Source organism: Haemorhous mexicanus, chromosome 1 (genome assembly GCF_027477595.1).
Source record: "Haemorhous mexicanus isolate bHaeMex1 chromosome 1, bHaeMex1.pri, whole genome shotgun sequence".
NCBI classification, from domain to species: Eukaryota; Metazoa; Chordata; class Aves; order Passeriformes; family Fringillidae; genus Haemorhous; species Haemorhous mexicanus.
Genome location: NC_082341.1, coordinates 143,693,191 through 143,710,749, shown reverse-complemented (window position 1 = coordinate 143,710,749; position 17,559 = coordinate 143,693,191). Strand labels below are relative to the sequence as shown.

Below are 17,559 nucleotides of genomic sequence, written 5' to 3'. Positions count from 1 at the left end.
ACCCTACTGAATAGTCTGACACCTGGTAATTCATCTACCAGCAAGACACCATGCCTAAGTCATTGTCCATGCCTAAGTCATATTTCTGAACCTTTTCTACCTGTCAGTCATTAAGTCAGAAATCATCATGAGATTGAATAGTATGTTACTGGAAAAATAAATGGTATGAGGAAAAAAAGGTAATTTTCCTTTACTCAGCTTTGTTTTCCATGCTGCCTTCTGTGCTTTTCCTGCTTTCTATGTATAGGATGGATTCATCCTAATCTGAAGGAAGAGTCCAGAAGACACTGCTATATGTGCATTTCTGATCCATGGAATCACAGATTCAACTAGGTTGGAAAAAACCTTTGGGACCTCATCAAGTTCAACCTATGACCAAACATCATCTTGCCAACTAGACCATGGCACTGAGTACCACATCTAGTCTTTTCTTAAACAACCTCCAGGGATAGTGACTCCACCATCTTCCTTGGCAGCCAATTCCAATGCCCAATCACCCCTTCTGTGAAGAACTTCTTCCTAATGTCCAACCTAAACCTTCTCTGATGCAGCCTGTGTCCTCTTGTCCTATTGCTAGTTGCCTGGAGCAGCCTGACACAGTAAACCAGTGTGGTGGATTATATTGAAATGGGTTTTATTGAAAAGAATAAGCAAGAGAGTTCATTTTTAAGGCAGCAAGGGTAAATCTGCTACAATTCTGCAAATTTAATTAAAAACTGAACAATCTCATGACTGCATCAGTGTTCCTATTAAGACTAAATCAATAAACCAATGGGTTCGAATCACGGAATTGGTAAATTAATGCAGTGAGTAATCAAACTGGAGGTTGGAAGTGAAAGGAATTACTTCATCTTAGTCCTGTTTTCAGCTCTCATGAGAAAAAGGAGCAGAATTCAAGGAAAAGGCAGCTTCCTTTCCATCTCTGGTTGCAGGCTGTAGTCTAATCAACTCATGAAACTGTTTAGTCAGTGAAGAATCATTTTGGTTTCAGGGCCATGCCAAAGAGACATTGCAATCCCATCCTGTTTCACTTTGAGGAAATCTGATTTAGAGAGTTCTCAGAGGTCCCTCTTTTACATGGCCTCTTCATGCTGAGCTGCTGCCAGTGGTACTCTCTCAGAGTACCACAAAAGCTACAAACTTCCCAAAGATGAAAAAAGACTCCTTCCACAAGTTGCAAAATAAATGTTACTAAGAAGACCCATTGCCCCCAGGCTATCTGCTCTTTTCCCTCCCCAAACACTTCTTCCCATCAGCAAATTGCCAGGTACTGCTCTCATGACCCATCTGCCTTGTGGAAAGGCTATTCCAGCACAGAGCTAAACATGTCGTGTAGCAATTACTCCAGTTGAGTGGCTTTGGAAGTGGAAAAATTACCTGTGATTAAAGACATTTTCCTTGATTATATCCATGACTCTGAATTTGCTATTCCAGTACAACATGTCCATCTAGTTATTTGTGGCACATAGAAAGCCACTCACGTGGATGTCACAGAACATCATCCCTCCAGACCTGGACTAAGTGCCCCTACACAGACTTGCTGTCCCTGCCCTCTGTGCCCACTGATTAGCCAAATATGTGGCAAAACTTCAGAACAATTTGAAATAACAGCTTTGTTTTATTGCTTGTTTTATTTAAAGCCCCTTTAAAACTCAAGCTGTCTTATTTCTCAGAAGAGAGACCTAAGCCTCCTTGCTGTGTCTGTGACTTGCTGCCCTGTCTTTATCCAGGCAATTTCAGGAGGCTATACTCTGTAAAACTAGATGCCATGCTATTTTCCAAATATTTCATGCATTTTCTTTTCAATACAGAGTAATGCAAGGAAAACAGCGAACTTTTACTGGTGGAGATTTAATTCAGGCTTCACTGGTAAAATCTGGAGAGACACATTTTTAAAGATACTTCCTGGAAGGATTTTTAGCACTATCTTCATGTCTGATTTGTAAGCAATTGAGTTGCTAGCTCTCACTCTGATGAATTCCTTCAGAAATCAGGTGTAATGCCAAACTACACCTGATGGGTGGTGGGTGCTTTGAGAAAACATAAAATTGTCCTTATTTGCTTACCCATGTTTCAAACCCCTCTGTTACTCAAGCATGCTACTGTGCAAAGTGTCCCTGTAGGTATATTTTCCTATGTTTGTCCTTTTTGGTGTATTGCTTCAGTTAGGAGGGTGACTGTCAGATGAACACACTCTTTAAGAATGGATTAGGATACTACAATCAACACAAGATTAGGAAACCAAAATGCTGTAATTCTTATCCCTCACATGTAAAGTGAAAAAGATACTTCTGCTTTTGTTTTCTTGTGTATAACAAAGGGTCAGGAAAGGTTTGCCTCCCATGTCCATCAGCACAGGCTATTACAGAACAGAGGGTCAAATCCTGGTCAGGGCGGCTCTCCCCTGATGTAGTACTATCAATATTGTTCCTGTCCAAGTGCAGTGAAGTCCTCTAGGGTCACTGGACCACACCAAACTGTCGGTATAACCAAATTATTTCCTCCAGCGGAAATCACTGTTATGGTCTAAGGACTGGGGGTTCAGCCAGCTGGGCACAAACTCATCACATCTGGCAGGGCAGCCGGGGCTGTGCCAGCCCTGAGTAACTCCAGAGAGCTGGGCAGGCCATGGTATTATTGTTCCATAGACTTCTGTGGGAGAAGGGAAAATATACAGGCAGGTCAGTACACTTCACCGGATTTGACATACTTTTAATGAACTGGAAAAAATGCATGGTAAATTCATTAAGACTTTTCCGTGGGGGTCTTTAACCAGAATCCCCTAGCTGGGATTTGAAGGACTTGAGACAAGATGTAGAAGTTTTCCCCTTGGATGAAGCCCAGAGAACATACTGGAAAGATAAATACATGCTTCTCTCCTCATCTTTTCTTTCTCTGTAAAACGTTTAGGCTTAGATCTTCCCTGGAGATAAACTGGCACAGTTTCAGTCGTTGCAGCAGAGCTGCAATAATTTACAAAGGGCCTGTGCATTTTAAATCACGACAGTTGTGGCAGAGAGGGAAAATCGCAAACCGCGGTTACTCCTGAAGGACCACGTCCCCTCCAGCCCGATCCCCTCGGCTGCTCTCCCTGAGCCCACTCCGAAGCCGGGCTCGGCGGAGGCTCTCTCTCATCCACAGCACCCAGTGTGAGCGGGGCACAAGAAGCGTGTGTGGAGCACAGCTGCGGTCCAGCCACCGCCCCGGCCTCACGCAGGCCAAGCCGTCCCCGCTGTCTGCGGAGCGGGGCCCGGGACCCCAGCCTGGCCCTGGGCCGCCGCCGGGACCCGGGGAGCCCCGCCTGCCCCGCTCCCCTTCCCCAGCACAGCGGAGCGGGGCCCGGGACCCCAGCCTGGCCCTGGGCCGCCGCCGGGGCCCAGGGAGCCCGGGCTGCCCCGCTCCCCTTCCCTAGCACAGCGGAGCGGGGCCCGGGACCCCAGCCTGGCCCTGGGCCGCCGCCGGGGCCCGGGGAGCCCGGGCTGCCCCGCTCCCCTTCCCCAGCACAGCGGAGCGGGGCCCGCCGGCCGCCTCCCCACATCCTGCGCAGAGCTCCGGCTTCCCAGTTAGCGTCCTTCACAAGTAATTAATGCAGAGGGCCGTATGCTGATTCCGCAGAGCCCATTAATCACTTTTGCTGAGGCACGGGGACTGTTTGTACAGAGTTTGCAGAGATTATCGCCCTGGCTCCGGGATTTGTCACGCTGCATTACAAATGGTGCTTTAGTGAGCTCCGGGGGTCCCGGGGGGCATAACCTGTCTGAGGCAAAGGCAAATATTGTGAAGCAGCAGAGGTTTCCCAAGAAGGGGCTTAACTGTTCCAGATTGCTTGATCATATAAATAGGACTTCAATATGAGATACATATGCAATTAATTCCTCAAGGGTTACGTTTGATAATGGCACAGAAATTAATCTTCAGTCACAGAAATAACACTAGCTGTTTCAGAGAATTCGAGTAAAAGCCTATAGAGATATCCACTATCAAGAATATTGATTTATTTTCCCTTTTGATAGAATATTGTTGTTATTATTATTATTATTGTAACCTGCTGAGATTTCTGTTGTGAACATGTTCTAACAGGGATTAATTCATTAGTACCCAAAGGGAAGGGCACAGCAGCCACAAAACAGCCAAGCCTCAAGCACTGTCCTCTATGAGGGTCCCATCTTTGAGATCCAGTCTCCCGTCCACAATCTGGTAGAAGGATGACCCAAGATGGCACACACTCAAATACACAAAAAAGTGGTGCTTGTCACTAGGCAGGTGAGCACGATGTCAAGAGAAATGAGTCCAGGGACTGGGATATACAGTTTTTGGCCTGGAAAAAAAAAAACATGCTGAGAAATCCTTCAGAAAAAAAATGTCATTTTTTTTAAAAAGGTCATTAGCCTTCTTCTTCAGCATAATGCTATCAGATATGTTTGTGGTGGAGGTAAGCTTGTGTATAACTGGAGGGTAGTTGAGAAAGCCTTAAAATCAAGTGTGATTTGATAAAAGTATACATGAAAAAAGGTTTTGTTACTTAGAAGTTTTGTAATTATGTATTTTGAGCAATCCTACCACTTGCAGCTTGAGTCAGCTAGCTACTTCAGAGAGTTCTGGAAGGCACAAGTGAACAGATGGTGTGTTTGTTGACACCATCAGGTAGTGGGCAGTGAATATTAGTAAACTGGCAAGTGCCCACCAAAAATTATTCTAAAGCACATAATTAAATGAGTTATAAATAACAACAACAGCAACAACAACCATAAAAAATAATAATTAAAAATCTCATTAGTTGAAAAGGAAGGAGTGGGGGGAGGAACCAAAAGTTTTTTCAGATTAATTATACAGCCTTATTTCTTACCTTTTCCTAGTCCATTACACACAGAGACCGAGTAAAAATCTAATAAATTAAATAGTCCTCAGATGCTCTACAAAACTGGAGCTAATTGTCTACAATTTTATATTGTCAAGCATATGTAATAACAATGTTCTAGTTCTCACTATCATTAAGAAGCAAATACAGACTTGAATACAAGTCCCCCAGAAATCACAAAAGGCCAAATACATTGAAGAAAATTCCACTGTCTGGCATAACGCAGTGATTTGTATGAATGCCATATCCCCATTTTAATTTTACTATTTTCTCAGAAGCTTGGCAGGCCTGCCTGGGTTCTGATAGCACCAATGTTCGTGCAAATTTATCTCTGACTCAAGCTTAACGCCAGTGGTGTTGTTTGTGTTTAGGGCAACAATAAATCTGACTTCTTTACTACACAAAGAAAAAAGAAACACTGCAGTTCTGTGGGCATTCTAATGACAATGCAGAACTCTGTTTATTTTATATCCAGTTTAATTAATTTTTAAAAATCTAATATAAGCAGGCAACTCATATTCTATAAAGTCATTATGGATACTGAGAGGCAAGGCCTACAAATTGGATAAAAATACAAACATGGGACTTGGGAGGTTCTGGCTATGGACATGCAGCCACGAAGCCTTTGAGGACTATGAGAACCATGGCAGGGCATGCAAAGACGCAGTCAAGAAAGCTAAGGCTTGGCTAGAGCTGAAATTAGCTAGAGATGTCAAGAACAACAAGAAATGGGTATTCAGACACATGACCAATAAGCAGAATCACAGGTAAGACAGGGGACCATTGCTAATCATGGCAGGGAAATTAGCTACTTCTCAGTGCAAGGCCACTGTCTATAATAATTGAAAAGTCATGGAAATCAGGGGTGGATCCCCCAGGAATCAACACTGGGCCCCATGGTGCTAAACATCTTCATAAATGATCTGAATGATGGGACTGAAAGCAGCCTCAACAAGTTAACGGATGACACCAAACTAGATGGTGAGGGGGACACATCAGAAGGGAGAGACATCTTGGAGACACCTGGGCAGGCTGAGAGAGCAGGAGAGCAAGAACTGGATGAAGTTTAACAAGTTCAGAAGGAGGAGACATCTCAGAGAATCTAACCAGGCTAGGAGAGCAAGAACTGGATGAAGTTTAACAAGTGCAAGGTCCTGCACCTGGGACAACATAACCAAAGAGCCCAGAAAAGACCAGGATCTGTGCTTGGGGAGCAGAATCACTGAGAGGGACCTGGGGGTGGATGAAAAGCTGACCATGAGTCAGTAGTGTGTGACTGCAGCCACAAAGGTAAATTGGATCCTAGGCTGCATCTGCAGGGGCTTAACTTGCAGTGGTAGGGACTTCACCATCCAACTCAGTGCTTGTCAGGCTGCACTTGGAGTAGTGTGTCTTGTTCTGGCCCCCACAATTCAAGAAAGATGTAAGCAGACTGGGGAGGGTCCAAAGAGGGGCCATGAAGATTATCAGAGAGCTGCAGAACCTGCTCTGTGAGGGAAGACTGAAGGAGTTAGGGCATTTTTCCTTGGAGGAGGCCTAGAGAGAGCTCATCACTGTGTTTAAAGGGTGACTACAAGAGCACACTGCCTCTTCATGGGGACACTGCCTCTTCACAAAGATCCACATTTCAAATAAAAGGGGCAACAAGAACAAGTGGCACTGGCAGAGGTTTCATATCAACAGAAAAATAGACATTTTTTACACAAAGAGCAATCATTCAGTGAAACAACCTCACCAGGGATGGGGTGGAGTCCCCATCACTGGGGGTTTTTCAGACATCATTGAACAGAGAGCTAGATAATCTCATTTAGGCTCCCTGTTCTGTTGTAGGTTGTACCAAATGATCTTTCAACATCCCTTCCAACCTGGGCTGTTCTGATTCTCCCTTATTCAAATTATAATTTTCATCTTAATTTTAGGGTACAGGGATACAATCCTAAGCCTAGTGTGCCGCTGAGTTATATTTAGGATTTATTGTGTATTGGGTGAAGACTGGGCTCTCAGAACAGTCTAAGCACAGTAGCCAGCTGAGTTGTGAATGCCAGTCTTGGACAGCTTGGGAGCTCAGGGGAGCACATTCACTGTCATTCCACAGGCAAGAAGCCCAGACATGTTCAAGGGCAGTGGCATTCAGCTCAAGCACCCATGGAGTCTGTGACAAACAAAGAGCTGAATGCAGAGTTCCTGTCCTTCACCTTTTCTCACAAGACTCTTCCTGTCCACACTGTTCCTTGAAGAACATCCATCTAAAGGCAGAGACTGTGGCTTTTTCAAGTGTGCCTGACTAAGCTGAAATCTGTTTTTCTTTTAGGTGCTGCTGTTTGTGATGCAGAAGATACTTCATCTTGGGAAAGAGATGAATGAGGGGAAATATCACAGATGTCTATTCAGGCACAAGTGGCATGGGAAGGATGACTAAGGAATGACTCCTTAAACTTTTACCCGTTATAAGGGCCAGCTGGTAGGCAACAGATTCTTAATTGACACATGAAAGTATTTTTCATAAGATGTGTTCAAGTTATGCAACTCCTTGCCACAGAAAATTAGAGGTTTAAAGTTTACATGGTTTCAAGGAGAGATTGAACAAATTACTGAAACAGAAATTCATTACCTGCTGTTAAAAACAAAATATTTTTCGTGGGTCAGGAACTCCCTAATAAATTGTCAGAAAGTTGGAAAGTCATTTGGGGAAGCACCAAGAAGATGTTTTGTCAGTTTTCATTCTACTCCTGAGAACAACATTATGCCACTATTGGAGGCGTGATGCTGGTTGAGACAGATTTTTGGACCATCCCAGAACAGCCCTGCTTGTATTTTTCAGAGCTGAAAGAATGATCAGGGTGGAAAGGGGGAGCCAGGAATTCCAGAAAAGTGTTTGTTCTCTTAGTTTTTTTCTGAAAACCTGGCTGTCAAAGAGGGTGCCAATTCACAAAGTGAAAAATTTCCTGTGTTTCTCCAAGACAGTCTGAAAGAGTATCCACCCTGAAGAGTCAGATCAGTAGCATCTTTGCCCCCAGAGGAATTAATATGGCAACAAGATCATTCTGAATCAACCATAAGTCAAGACTGCAACAAGAAACTTTTGAGGTCCCCTACTGAGTTCTTGGAAGGAGATTAGACTTTAAAAAGAACCCATACCATGCCAGAACTGCTGGCTGGCTATCGCAGAGTATTGCTGTGAGTACCCTCAGGAGCAATTAACCCTATCAGTAATGGCATGAGGAGGATTGCTCCTGGATGTAATATCTGCATGCTGGGCAGTGAGCCACGTGCAAGGTCAGGCAGAATGATCTGGCTGCTAACCTGCAGTGCTGCAAAGTGAGTGATATTGAAAAACCATAAAGACATGAAGTGTTTGGTGGCATGAGACTGACATTCTGCAGGACTTCTTAGGCTATCAGCACAGGATCTGCTAGCAGTTTAGTCAGTTCAGCTTGCTGTTTTGAAAAGGCAGAAACTGAACCACAAAGGGTAATAAGGTTTTCTTAAGGTAATTAGAAAGATTTTTTTAAAAAACTTGTTTATGGTTTATTATTGTGTTCCCTATTCTTGAATGCTGAGCCATTTCTGGTTCACCTTTCACTGCTGACCAATTCTTTCCTCCAGTTAACACCGTGAAACCCTCATATATATTTTTTTCTCTCTTCCTTGGTTTCTTTAAATCTCAGTGACTAATATATTGTCTTTTTTCTTTGTTCCAGCTCTTGGCTCTGGGTTGTTTTTAATTGGACCCTTGTTAACAGCTTCGTTGTTTCCCTGTATCCATACACAAAACACAGCTGCATGCTCTCCCTCTCAACCGCAGGAGAAGAAATCAGAAAACAAAGTTGCCCCGAGGGAGCCCAGCCTGTCTCTTCTATAACAAGCTGTAGCAACTTTTACAAAATGACTGCCTCTGTGTGCAGACAGCTGAGCTCTCTGAGACAAATCTGGGGCTTGGAGTGCACAGACATAATAATTACCAGAAATACATCACAAGCCCCTTTCCCGGCATTAGTTAGGCCATTCCTAAATCACAAGGTGCAGTCTCTCTCTCACTCCTGACTCTCTGGGTACAAAAACTTTTGCTTTCTGTCATTCTCTCTTGGAACACTGCAATTTTTCTCCCTTAAATTGTAAATGATAACACCTGCTGGGGCTCTTATTTGTTCATTCCCGTATCTCTGGCTGCTCCCTGTGTGAGATATTACGCCCACACAGAGGTATGAAATATACAGTAGCTGTTTGTGAAACTTCTATATGAAAGACGCAGTGAATATAAATAATGGTATTGTTCCAATGTTCTTCATCTTGTATCTGACAGAACATGTTCAAGAAACTCCAGGAGCACTATAAAGCTGATGGAGAAGTCATTCACACTGTATCAGTGTAGCTGAAAACAAATGATCAGGACTGATCTGGACATCCTATTTTCCTTTCGCCACCAGAATGTATTTATTCCTCAAGTCATACCATATTCATATTTACTTTAATGATTCATAAACATCCCAGGTTCCAGAAGCTTCTGATTAACTCATCTATTTAGTGTCATTAACAGATGCCCAGGGAATGATTTATTGTACACCACTGGATCACACTAACGTATAAATCCAGCCAATTGAATTGGCAGGCAGTCTAGGTAAATATCTTCTGCTGTTTGTAGATGAGACTCCATCCTAAATTCAGCATTAATGCCCTGCAGACTGTGGCTGATGTATTATTGTTTTCTTCTTCTATTACTCTGCTCATGTAGCATACATTGTATTGTATAACACTGGTTATTTCCCTTTTTAAAGAAAAAAAAGACTTAGTGAGCTGCTGCCTAGGATTTGGGATATATTTTTATACTGTCTGAGAAAAGAGGAAATCAATAGCCCCAAAGAAGTTTTTGGTCAAGCTCCTTTTGATTTACCTCTGGCTTCTGCATTTTTCAAAACTGAAACCAGTCTCTCTAACACCCTGGAGCAAAACAATCCTAAACTTCATGAGAGCAGCTATACTGGGAACCTTGTATATAGCTGACTTGTGTCCACAACTCCAGACTTTTTATTGATAAATAAGGCCATGGCTTTTTGGGCAGTACATGGAGCGAATACCTATGACAGCCAAGTTGGCTCTGTGGGATGCTCCCACGGTGGTGTTTCTCACAGGCCTAGGGATGCTCCTAGAGATTGACACTGCTGAATTCCTAGAGGGACTTGCCAAGGTTCACAGTCCTGGCCATCTGAACCTCCCTGAACCTGGCAGGCAGAGGCACTGCAGCCCGAGAGCACCAGCAGGCAGCGCTCAGCCGGCAGCCGCAGCGGTGTGAGCTGCGAGCGCCCAGCCCGGGCAGGGCCAGCCCTGCCGCCTGGGCTCGGAGTGACCGGCTGCTCCCAGGGTCACTGACCTAACGGTATAAACACAGCCAGTCAGCTGGACTTGCTGCACTTGGAAACTAGGTGGGCTTCTCTTTCAAATTTCAAAGCAGTAACACATACAGTCTGATTGCCTGTGCTAGTTGCCTGGGTGGGAGCTCTCTCCCAAAGCTCACAGACAAATTACTTAGCACGCAGGAGGAGAGTTGCACGTATGTGGCAGATAAATTTTAGTTTTTCTCTTAAGAGCTCACTCCCTTTGTATTCCAGTTCTTCCCAATGGCAGCACCATGAGTCAGCTTGTGTTCAAATGCTAAGGAAACAGATAAATTTTGTTTTAAATTACTTAAGGTGGGAGTCATTAGAGGACTGTTAAAATATTCTTTTTTTACAGAAATTATGTTTGTGTCTGCTCACAGTCTTTAAAAAAAGGTGAATTTAAGCTTTGTGTTTCAATGACACTGAAAGGGACTGCTGTAAATAATAGAGCAGAGGGGTTTTATGCTCTATTTTGAAAAACAGTATTTTTAGCAAAGTTACTGGGTTTTAATATACTTTTGACTCAGAATGAGATTTTGATGGTGAACCAACTCTGCTCCAAGTTTTACTTACAGCAGTGATATCTGTGGGTGGGTTTCAGGAGGAGGAAGAAATATAAGCAATATTTATGGAGGAATGGGAAGCAAAATGACATTAATATGGGACTGTGCCCAAAGAAGTGAAGGTATAGGGACTATGACAGCTTGAGAAAGGTGTCAAACAAATATGCTGCATTAAGGTATTTCTATGAGTTACTAAATTTGTCCTCAGGACTCACTTCAGCAATCAATGTGTGAACAACACCATGATGAGTGTGACTGTTTTTAATTTCAATTAAAGCTTTCATCTTGACTATAGCACCCTTCTGCCCTGCTTCTGTCTCTCACAGTCTGTTCCAAAGATACTTATGGTCTCAAACAGAACAATGCAGGCAGGCACAGCCTGCTCCTAACAGCTGTGCTGCGAGGCAGGCCTGGGCTGGGACCACAGCAGTGCCATGAGCAGAGAGCACACCATGCACCTCCTGTGCTAGCCAGATGTGACCCTGCAGTCTGCTAAGACTGGCCAACTCCCATCACTCAAGCTGGTTTCTCAAACTCTGTGAAACAACTGTCTATATAATTTGAAAAGCCAACAGAAAGCATCATAGATGATAGCTATGTACTCCAGACATTCAAGAACCTGTGCAGACAGTGCACAAGAACTACTTTGAAAATTCATGATACACAGGCTAAAGAATTGTTTAGAACGCACAGCTTAATCCCATGTAGGTCAAGAAGCAGAACTCTCTCCTTTTAAGAACATCTGTTAGAAAGAAATGCATTGAGAAAAATTTAAAATCTGGCTAGAGATGACTGGGAACACTGTGAGAGCACACTGATGCCACAGCACGTGCTATGCCGCACATCCCTCTATTGTCATTCCGGTCACTCACTTCAGACTCTAATGCCACCAAACATTTAAGGACGCATAGGAAGCAATAGCTATTCTACAAAATCATGTACTTGAAACCATTTTGGAAACTCTCTCCTTGTGCTGCTTTAGGCTGGGGTAGTTACTTTACAGTAGCTGTGCTTTTGGATTTGTGCGTAAGTGTTGAGATGTTTTCATTATTGCTAAGCAGTGCTTACACAGGGTCAAGGCATTTTCTGCTTCTCCCCTCACCAGCAAGTAGGCAGGGGAGACACAAGAAGCTGGGAGGGAACACAGGCAGGGCAGCTGATTCCAAATGACCCAAGATATTCCATAGCATATGGCATCACACTCAGCATATAAAGCTGGAAAAGAAGGTGGGAGGACATTTGGGGTGGTGTTTGTCTTCCCAAGTCACCATTAGACCTGATGGAGCTCTGCTTTCCTGGGGGTGCCTGAACACCTCCCTGCCCATGGGAAGCTGTGAATGAATTCCTTTTTCTGCACTGCTTGTGTTTTACACGCTTTTTACTTTCCTTATTGAACTGTTCCTTAACCCATGAGTTTTCTCACTTCACCCTTCCAATTCTCTCCATCCCAACGCAGAGGAAGGTGAGTGCATGGCTGCATGGGGCTGAGTTACCAGCTGGGGTCAAACCACAACTCTCCTCCAACCCAGTTCGTTCTGTTCCTAATCTTACAGAACAGCAGAACAGTCATCAGGGCCCAAGTCCAGTCACCCTCAGCTGTTTGCATTCCAGGTGTCCTGCACAGCTCTGCTACACTGTGATGGCATTAGGTACTACCAGTGCTTTGATTCAGCAATTTTAAGTTGCATTTTTCCTATTAAAAAAAAAAGAATAAACTGCAGGTGAAATAGGCAAGACTGGAGATGCCCTTATAATGTCAGGAATAACAATACAGTTGCACAGCCTCTGTGATTTTCTTAATAAATAAAGATCAACAGCAAGAGAAGTATTGGTTCACATGGTACTTAGAGAGATATTTAGGCTGGACAGGGCTTTTGAGGGCATGAGGTCTCTTTGCAAGAGTTAACTTTTGTGTTCAAACAGAGATAAATAAGCTATTGTGTTATATTAGGTCAGTTTCATATCTCTAACAGGTCAGCTGTAAAAACTAGTTTTATTAAGATTAGCAACCTCAATTTAGTAAGAAGTCTAATCTCCCACTGAAATCTATATGGAGGCCAAGAAGCATTTCTAAAAAACTACTACATAGCATGTGAATTTTAACACAAACCATGGTGCTGGAGAGAATAATGAAATATGAGGGTTCGTAAATATTTTGTCACAAACCCAACACTAAATAACAGAATAAATTATTAGGACAATAACCTGCAAATACTGAGATACAGTAATAAGCAGTATCACCTCATAAAAATAAATTTTAATATTAAAAATTCAGTTTCATATGACTGCATATTAATCTATCTGTTTTTTCCCCCAAGTTCAAACAATGTTCAAGTTCTGTGTTGTCTGCAAAGGTAGGTTTATTCTCCTTCATTCTTCTGCACTGACTGCATGGCTTCTGCTTTAACTCTATTTCGTTTTCTTTTTCTTCTTTTCTTCTTTTCAGCAGAAGGCTCCTGACCCTCCTGTGTTTTCTTCTTTTTCTTCTTCAGACAGCTGAGAGGATTGGGGCCTCCTGCCCTTTTGCGTTTTCTTCTCTTTTCACCTTCTTGCTTTACTAGTCCTTCTTTTGCTTTGAGCTCCACAATACTTTGTTTTTGGTACTCTGGAACAAGCTGATTTGTCTGCAACTTTTGAACAAATGCCAAAGATTTAGGAGAAGGTTTGTCTAGCACCATAGTGTTCTGAATAATAAAGAGGAGGGGAATGCCAGGCTTCCTTTTCACTTTGTTTGATAAGTCCTGGTCCTGCAAGATTAAACACCTTAGTCAATATTTTCAGAAGAAATGGTATTTGCAATTCAAATGCACCTACTTTTAATACAAAACTATGAAGATAAATTACATTATGAAAAAGATAAGAAACTTAATCTAGCAGATATACATGGCAGTGCCTTTCAGAGCAACTAAATTTCAATTTCTCTCCTGATTAGCTGTACTTCTGATGCAAAATTTACCAACATATTCCCTTTTCCTGCATGTATATGCATGCATACATTTTTTGAGAAAGAAGTCCCAATTCACTTGTATGCAGACCACCACACCTCAAGAAGTAACATAATTTTTTCTGTAATAAATAATTTTTAAACTCCTGTAGCTTACATAACTAAAAAGAATTCTACTATAAATTCTTTTATATATATTGTATATCATTTATACATGCAGTCCCAGTAACAAACCCAAGAAAAAAAAAGCCTTTTTTATTAGTATAGTTATTTATTCTTTAGTTCAAAATGTCTTAAAAATGAAGTTATATGGATGTTAACATTTAATTTCATTTTTCAGACTACAGTGCAAAGCAGTTCAGGGAAGGGGATGCACACCCAAGCAATATGCCAATTAACATTCATGAGTTGTTTTTTACATGTCAATAGGTAGTCAGTATGTTTTTATACTCTTTCACCTAAACTAAGCAATATCATTACAAAGTAAAAAAAATCTAGTTGTTCAAGTAGGAGAAAAGATTCCCTGCTTCGTAATTAGGAAATACATTAAAGAGCAAGCAAGAGCTTTACATGATTAATTCCCACCAACTATTTAAAAACCTCATAATCAAGGTTTCTGTAGGCTTCTTTATCCTTAGGTATCAAAACATGACTTCAAAAGAAATGGAGCTACATTTCCCATGAGCTTTTACCTGTGTAGCAATAAAGAAGTGATGAGGGTTGCCATCTTCAATCATGGAAAGTAAACAGGTTGAACCACTCACAGGATTCTTATGGTGAGAACAGTTTCGAACTTGAAATCTCTGGGCAATTAATTTTGCTCCATACAGTGCTTTCCCCAGTGATTCAAGTTCTTTTATGACACATCTGAAAACCAAAAGAGACAATAATTTTTAAACAAAAAAAACCCTCATATTTTTTACAACAGCAAAAGGCTGATGTGAGTTACTTAGGAATGAGAAACACCCAGTTGTTCTGGGTGTCTCTATGCTTTGTAAATGGCACCCAGAACTCTGAAAGCAACAGCCCATCTGAAGACAGCAGCAAGGTTTCTTTGGCTGTAAACATGATTAACCAGTAATAAAATTAAGATATATTAAATGATTTAAAAATAATTCACATCAGTGACAATGCTAAGTCCTAAAATTTATGCTTGGAATACCACCGAGCATATAAACCACTATCTAACAAAATTATTTTAAAAATTTAATTTATTTTTAAATTAACTTATTATAAAACTTGAAAATGTAATTTATTTTTAAAAAATGGAAATAAAAGACCTGGGGAACAACAGGCCAATCAGTTCACCTCTGTGCCTGGCAAGATTATGGAGCATTTTACTTTCCTCCTGAAAAGTATATAAGGTGTGAAGAAAACAAGGCCAATATGGTTTCACTAAGGGGAAATCATGAAAAAAAATTGTGGCCTTCTGTGTCAGTTATAGTGCTGATGGATAAGGAAGGGCAACAGATGTCACCCAACTGGACTTAAAGCAAAGTTTTGCACACTGTTCCACACAACATCCTTGTCTTTACATTGGAGGCATGGATTTGAGAGATATATCACTTGGTGGATATGGATTGACTGGAGGGTTGCACTTGAAGAGCTGCAGTAAACAGCTCAATGTCCAAGTGGTGACCAGTGACAAGTGTTGTTCTTCAGTGGTTGGTATTGGGACATTTGACATCTTTGTCAGTGACATGGACAGTGGGATTCAGTGCACCCTCAGTAAGTTTGCCATAGACACCGAGTTGTTTGGGGCTGCAGACACTCTGGAGGGAAGGAATGACATCCAGAGGGGCCTGGAGACACCTCAGATGGACTTGTGCAATCCTTATGAAGTTCAACAATGCCAAGTGCAAGGTCCTGTGTATGGGTCAATGCAACCCAAGCACAAATGGACTGAGATGGAAGAGAATGGATTGAGAGCAGCCCTGACAAGAGTGACCTGGGAGGTGTGCTGGTGGACAAGAAGCTCAACATGAGCTGGCAGTGTGAAAGCCAACTGTGTCCTGGGCTTCATCAAAAGCAGCACAGGCAGCAAGGTGAGGGAGGGGATTCTCCCCCCCTACTCCACATTAGTGAGACCCCGCCTGGAGTCCCAGCAAACCAGCTTATTTCCCCTGTGAGGCTCTATTCATAACACTGAGGTGCTGTATCAAACAGTCAGTATTCTGACAGCAGAGAAAACACGTACATTCAGCTGGCCTAAGTGGAAGCTGGTCAAAATGACCAACAGATACTGCTGACAAAGGAAGCAAGAAGTGACGTTTAAACACGACAGGAAGAGTTTGGATCAAAGCAATTCTCAAACCTTTCACAGCTAAGGACATGACTCTATACTGTTTAGAAGATGCTGAGCAAGAAGGTTCAGTGTGTTTTTTGAGCCTAGGGTGTATCTATCTCTTCCTGGCATTTTCACTACTTGCCTCCATAGCAGGCAGTTGGCTATTCTGTTATTGCAGATATACAATGTAACTATACTTTTGTATTTTAATATATACAATACAACTAATCAAGTAATAACAAAGGCAACTTGGAGGCAACTTCAGTATGTAGTGTGCATGTTTTAATTCCGTGTCTTTGTCTAGCCTATCCTTGTCCTTCCTTGCGAAGAGCTGCTTTGGAAACAAGCCAGCACTGGCAGGCTGCAGCTCCGGCCAGGCAGGAGCTCCCTCCAGGCCCAGATCTCCGCTTCCCCTGCTGTTACCACCTCGCCAAGCAGACCCTGCTGGGGGGAAAAGAGCCCACCCAGCCCTCCCTCACACAGCGGGGTTACCGCCGGCCCCGCAGTTCGGGCCACTTTCGGAAAGGCAGCTGGGTCCGAGGATGCTCCCAGCCTCCTGCAGGTTACCCTCAGGCCCCAGCGCCACCGCCGCCCCCGGAGCGCGCTCCCCGCCGTACCGCGTGGTGCAGAGCTGCGTGGCGCCGTCCAGGTACCCGGGCAGCTGCTCCCGGATCTGGATCTTGTTGCGAAGCGCGGCCTGGCAGAAGGTGCCATCCAGCAGCACCTGGAAGGGCTCGCGGAACTGGAAGTTGTGCTTGTAGAAGCCCATGATCTTCTTCGCGTGCTTCTGTCTCGTCACCCCCATGGCGCCCGCGCCGCCCGGAACGGCCGCGGCTGCCCCGGAAGCTGCGCCAGGCCCGGGCGGGGCCTCCCCGGAGAGCGGGGACCGGCCGGGGCAGCGCCCAGAGAGCCGGGACCGGCCAGGGCAGCGCCGGGGCAGCGCCCAGAGAGCCGGGACCGGCCGGGGCAGCGCCAGAGCCGGGACCGGCCGGGGCAGCACCCGGAGAGCCGGGACCGGCCGGGGCAGCGCCCAGAGAGCCGGGACCGGCCAGGGCAGCGCCGGGGCAGCACCCGGAGAGCCGGGACCGGCCGGGGCAGCTGCCACGTCCCCGGAGGGTCCCGCCTGCCCGTCCCGCCCTGCACAGGGGTAACCTCAGGGCTGGTTCATTGCCCCTTGTTCTGGGGTGCTGTGCTGGCTGCTGCCGTTGGCTAAGATAAGAGATGCCGAGTCTTCTTTTTTTTTTTGCTAGTTCACTGTACTGATAAAATTCCAGTTGCTGTCGCAGAGACTGTAGTTTAATCACACATCAGCATACAGAATCACAGAATCAATTTGGCTGGAAAAGCCCTCTGAGGTCATCTCGTCCAACTCAGGATCCAGCACCACTTTGTCAACCAGATCACTGAGTGCCATGTTAAGCATCTCCAGAGATGGTGATTCCACCATCTCCCTGGGCAGTCCATTCCAATGTTTAGTTGCCCTTTGTGTTATGAAATTTCACCTAATGCCCAATCTAAACCTCTCCTGGCAC

At 43.9% G+C, this 17,559-nt stretch overlaps 1 protein-coding gene across 1 annotated transcript; it reads right to left on the bottom strand.

The window, feature by feature from the left end:
- Positions 1–12,770: 12,770 nt before the first annotated feature.
- UTP23 (UTP23 small subunit processome component) lies at positions 12,771–16,881 on the bottom strand. The gene is made up of 3 exons (XM_059865631.1): positions 16,645–16,881; positions 14,433–14,607; positions 12,771–13,543 (listed from the first exon to the last, which is right to left on the bottom strand). The coding sequence occupies exons 1-3, from the start codon at positions 16,830–16,832 to the stop codon at positions 13,157–13,159; spliced, it is 750 nt and encodes a 249-aa protein (XP_059721614.1). The 5' UTR covers positions 16,833–16,881; the 3' UTR covers positions 12,771–13,156.
- Between the last annotated feature and the right edge of the window lie 678 nt (positions 16,882–17,559).

Bases quoted from the DNA above. Each gene is read 5' to 3' on its own strand.
- UTP23 (XM_059865631.1), bottom strand. From the start codon at position 16,832: ATGGGGGTGACGAGACAGAAGCACGCGAAGAAGATCATGGGCTTCTAC. The intron at 14,608-16,644 runs GTACGGCGGGGA...TTTGGTTTTCAG, and splicing joins ACGCAGCTCTGCACCACGCG to ATGTGTCATAAAAGAACTTG. The intron at 13,544-14,432 runs GTAAAAGCTCAT...TTAATCTTGCAG, and splicing joins ACTTCTTTATTGCTACACAG to GACCAGGACTTATCAAACAA.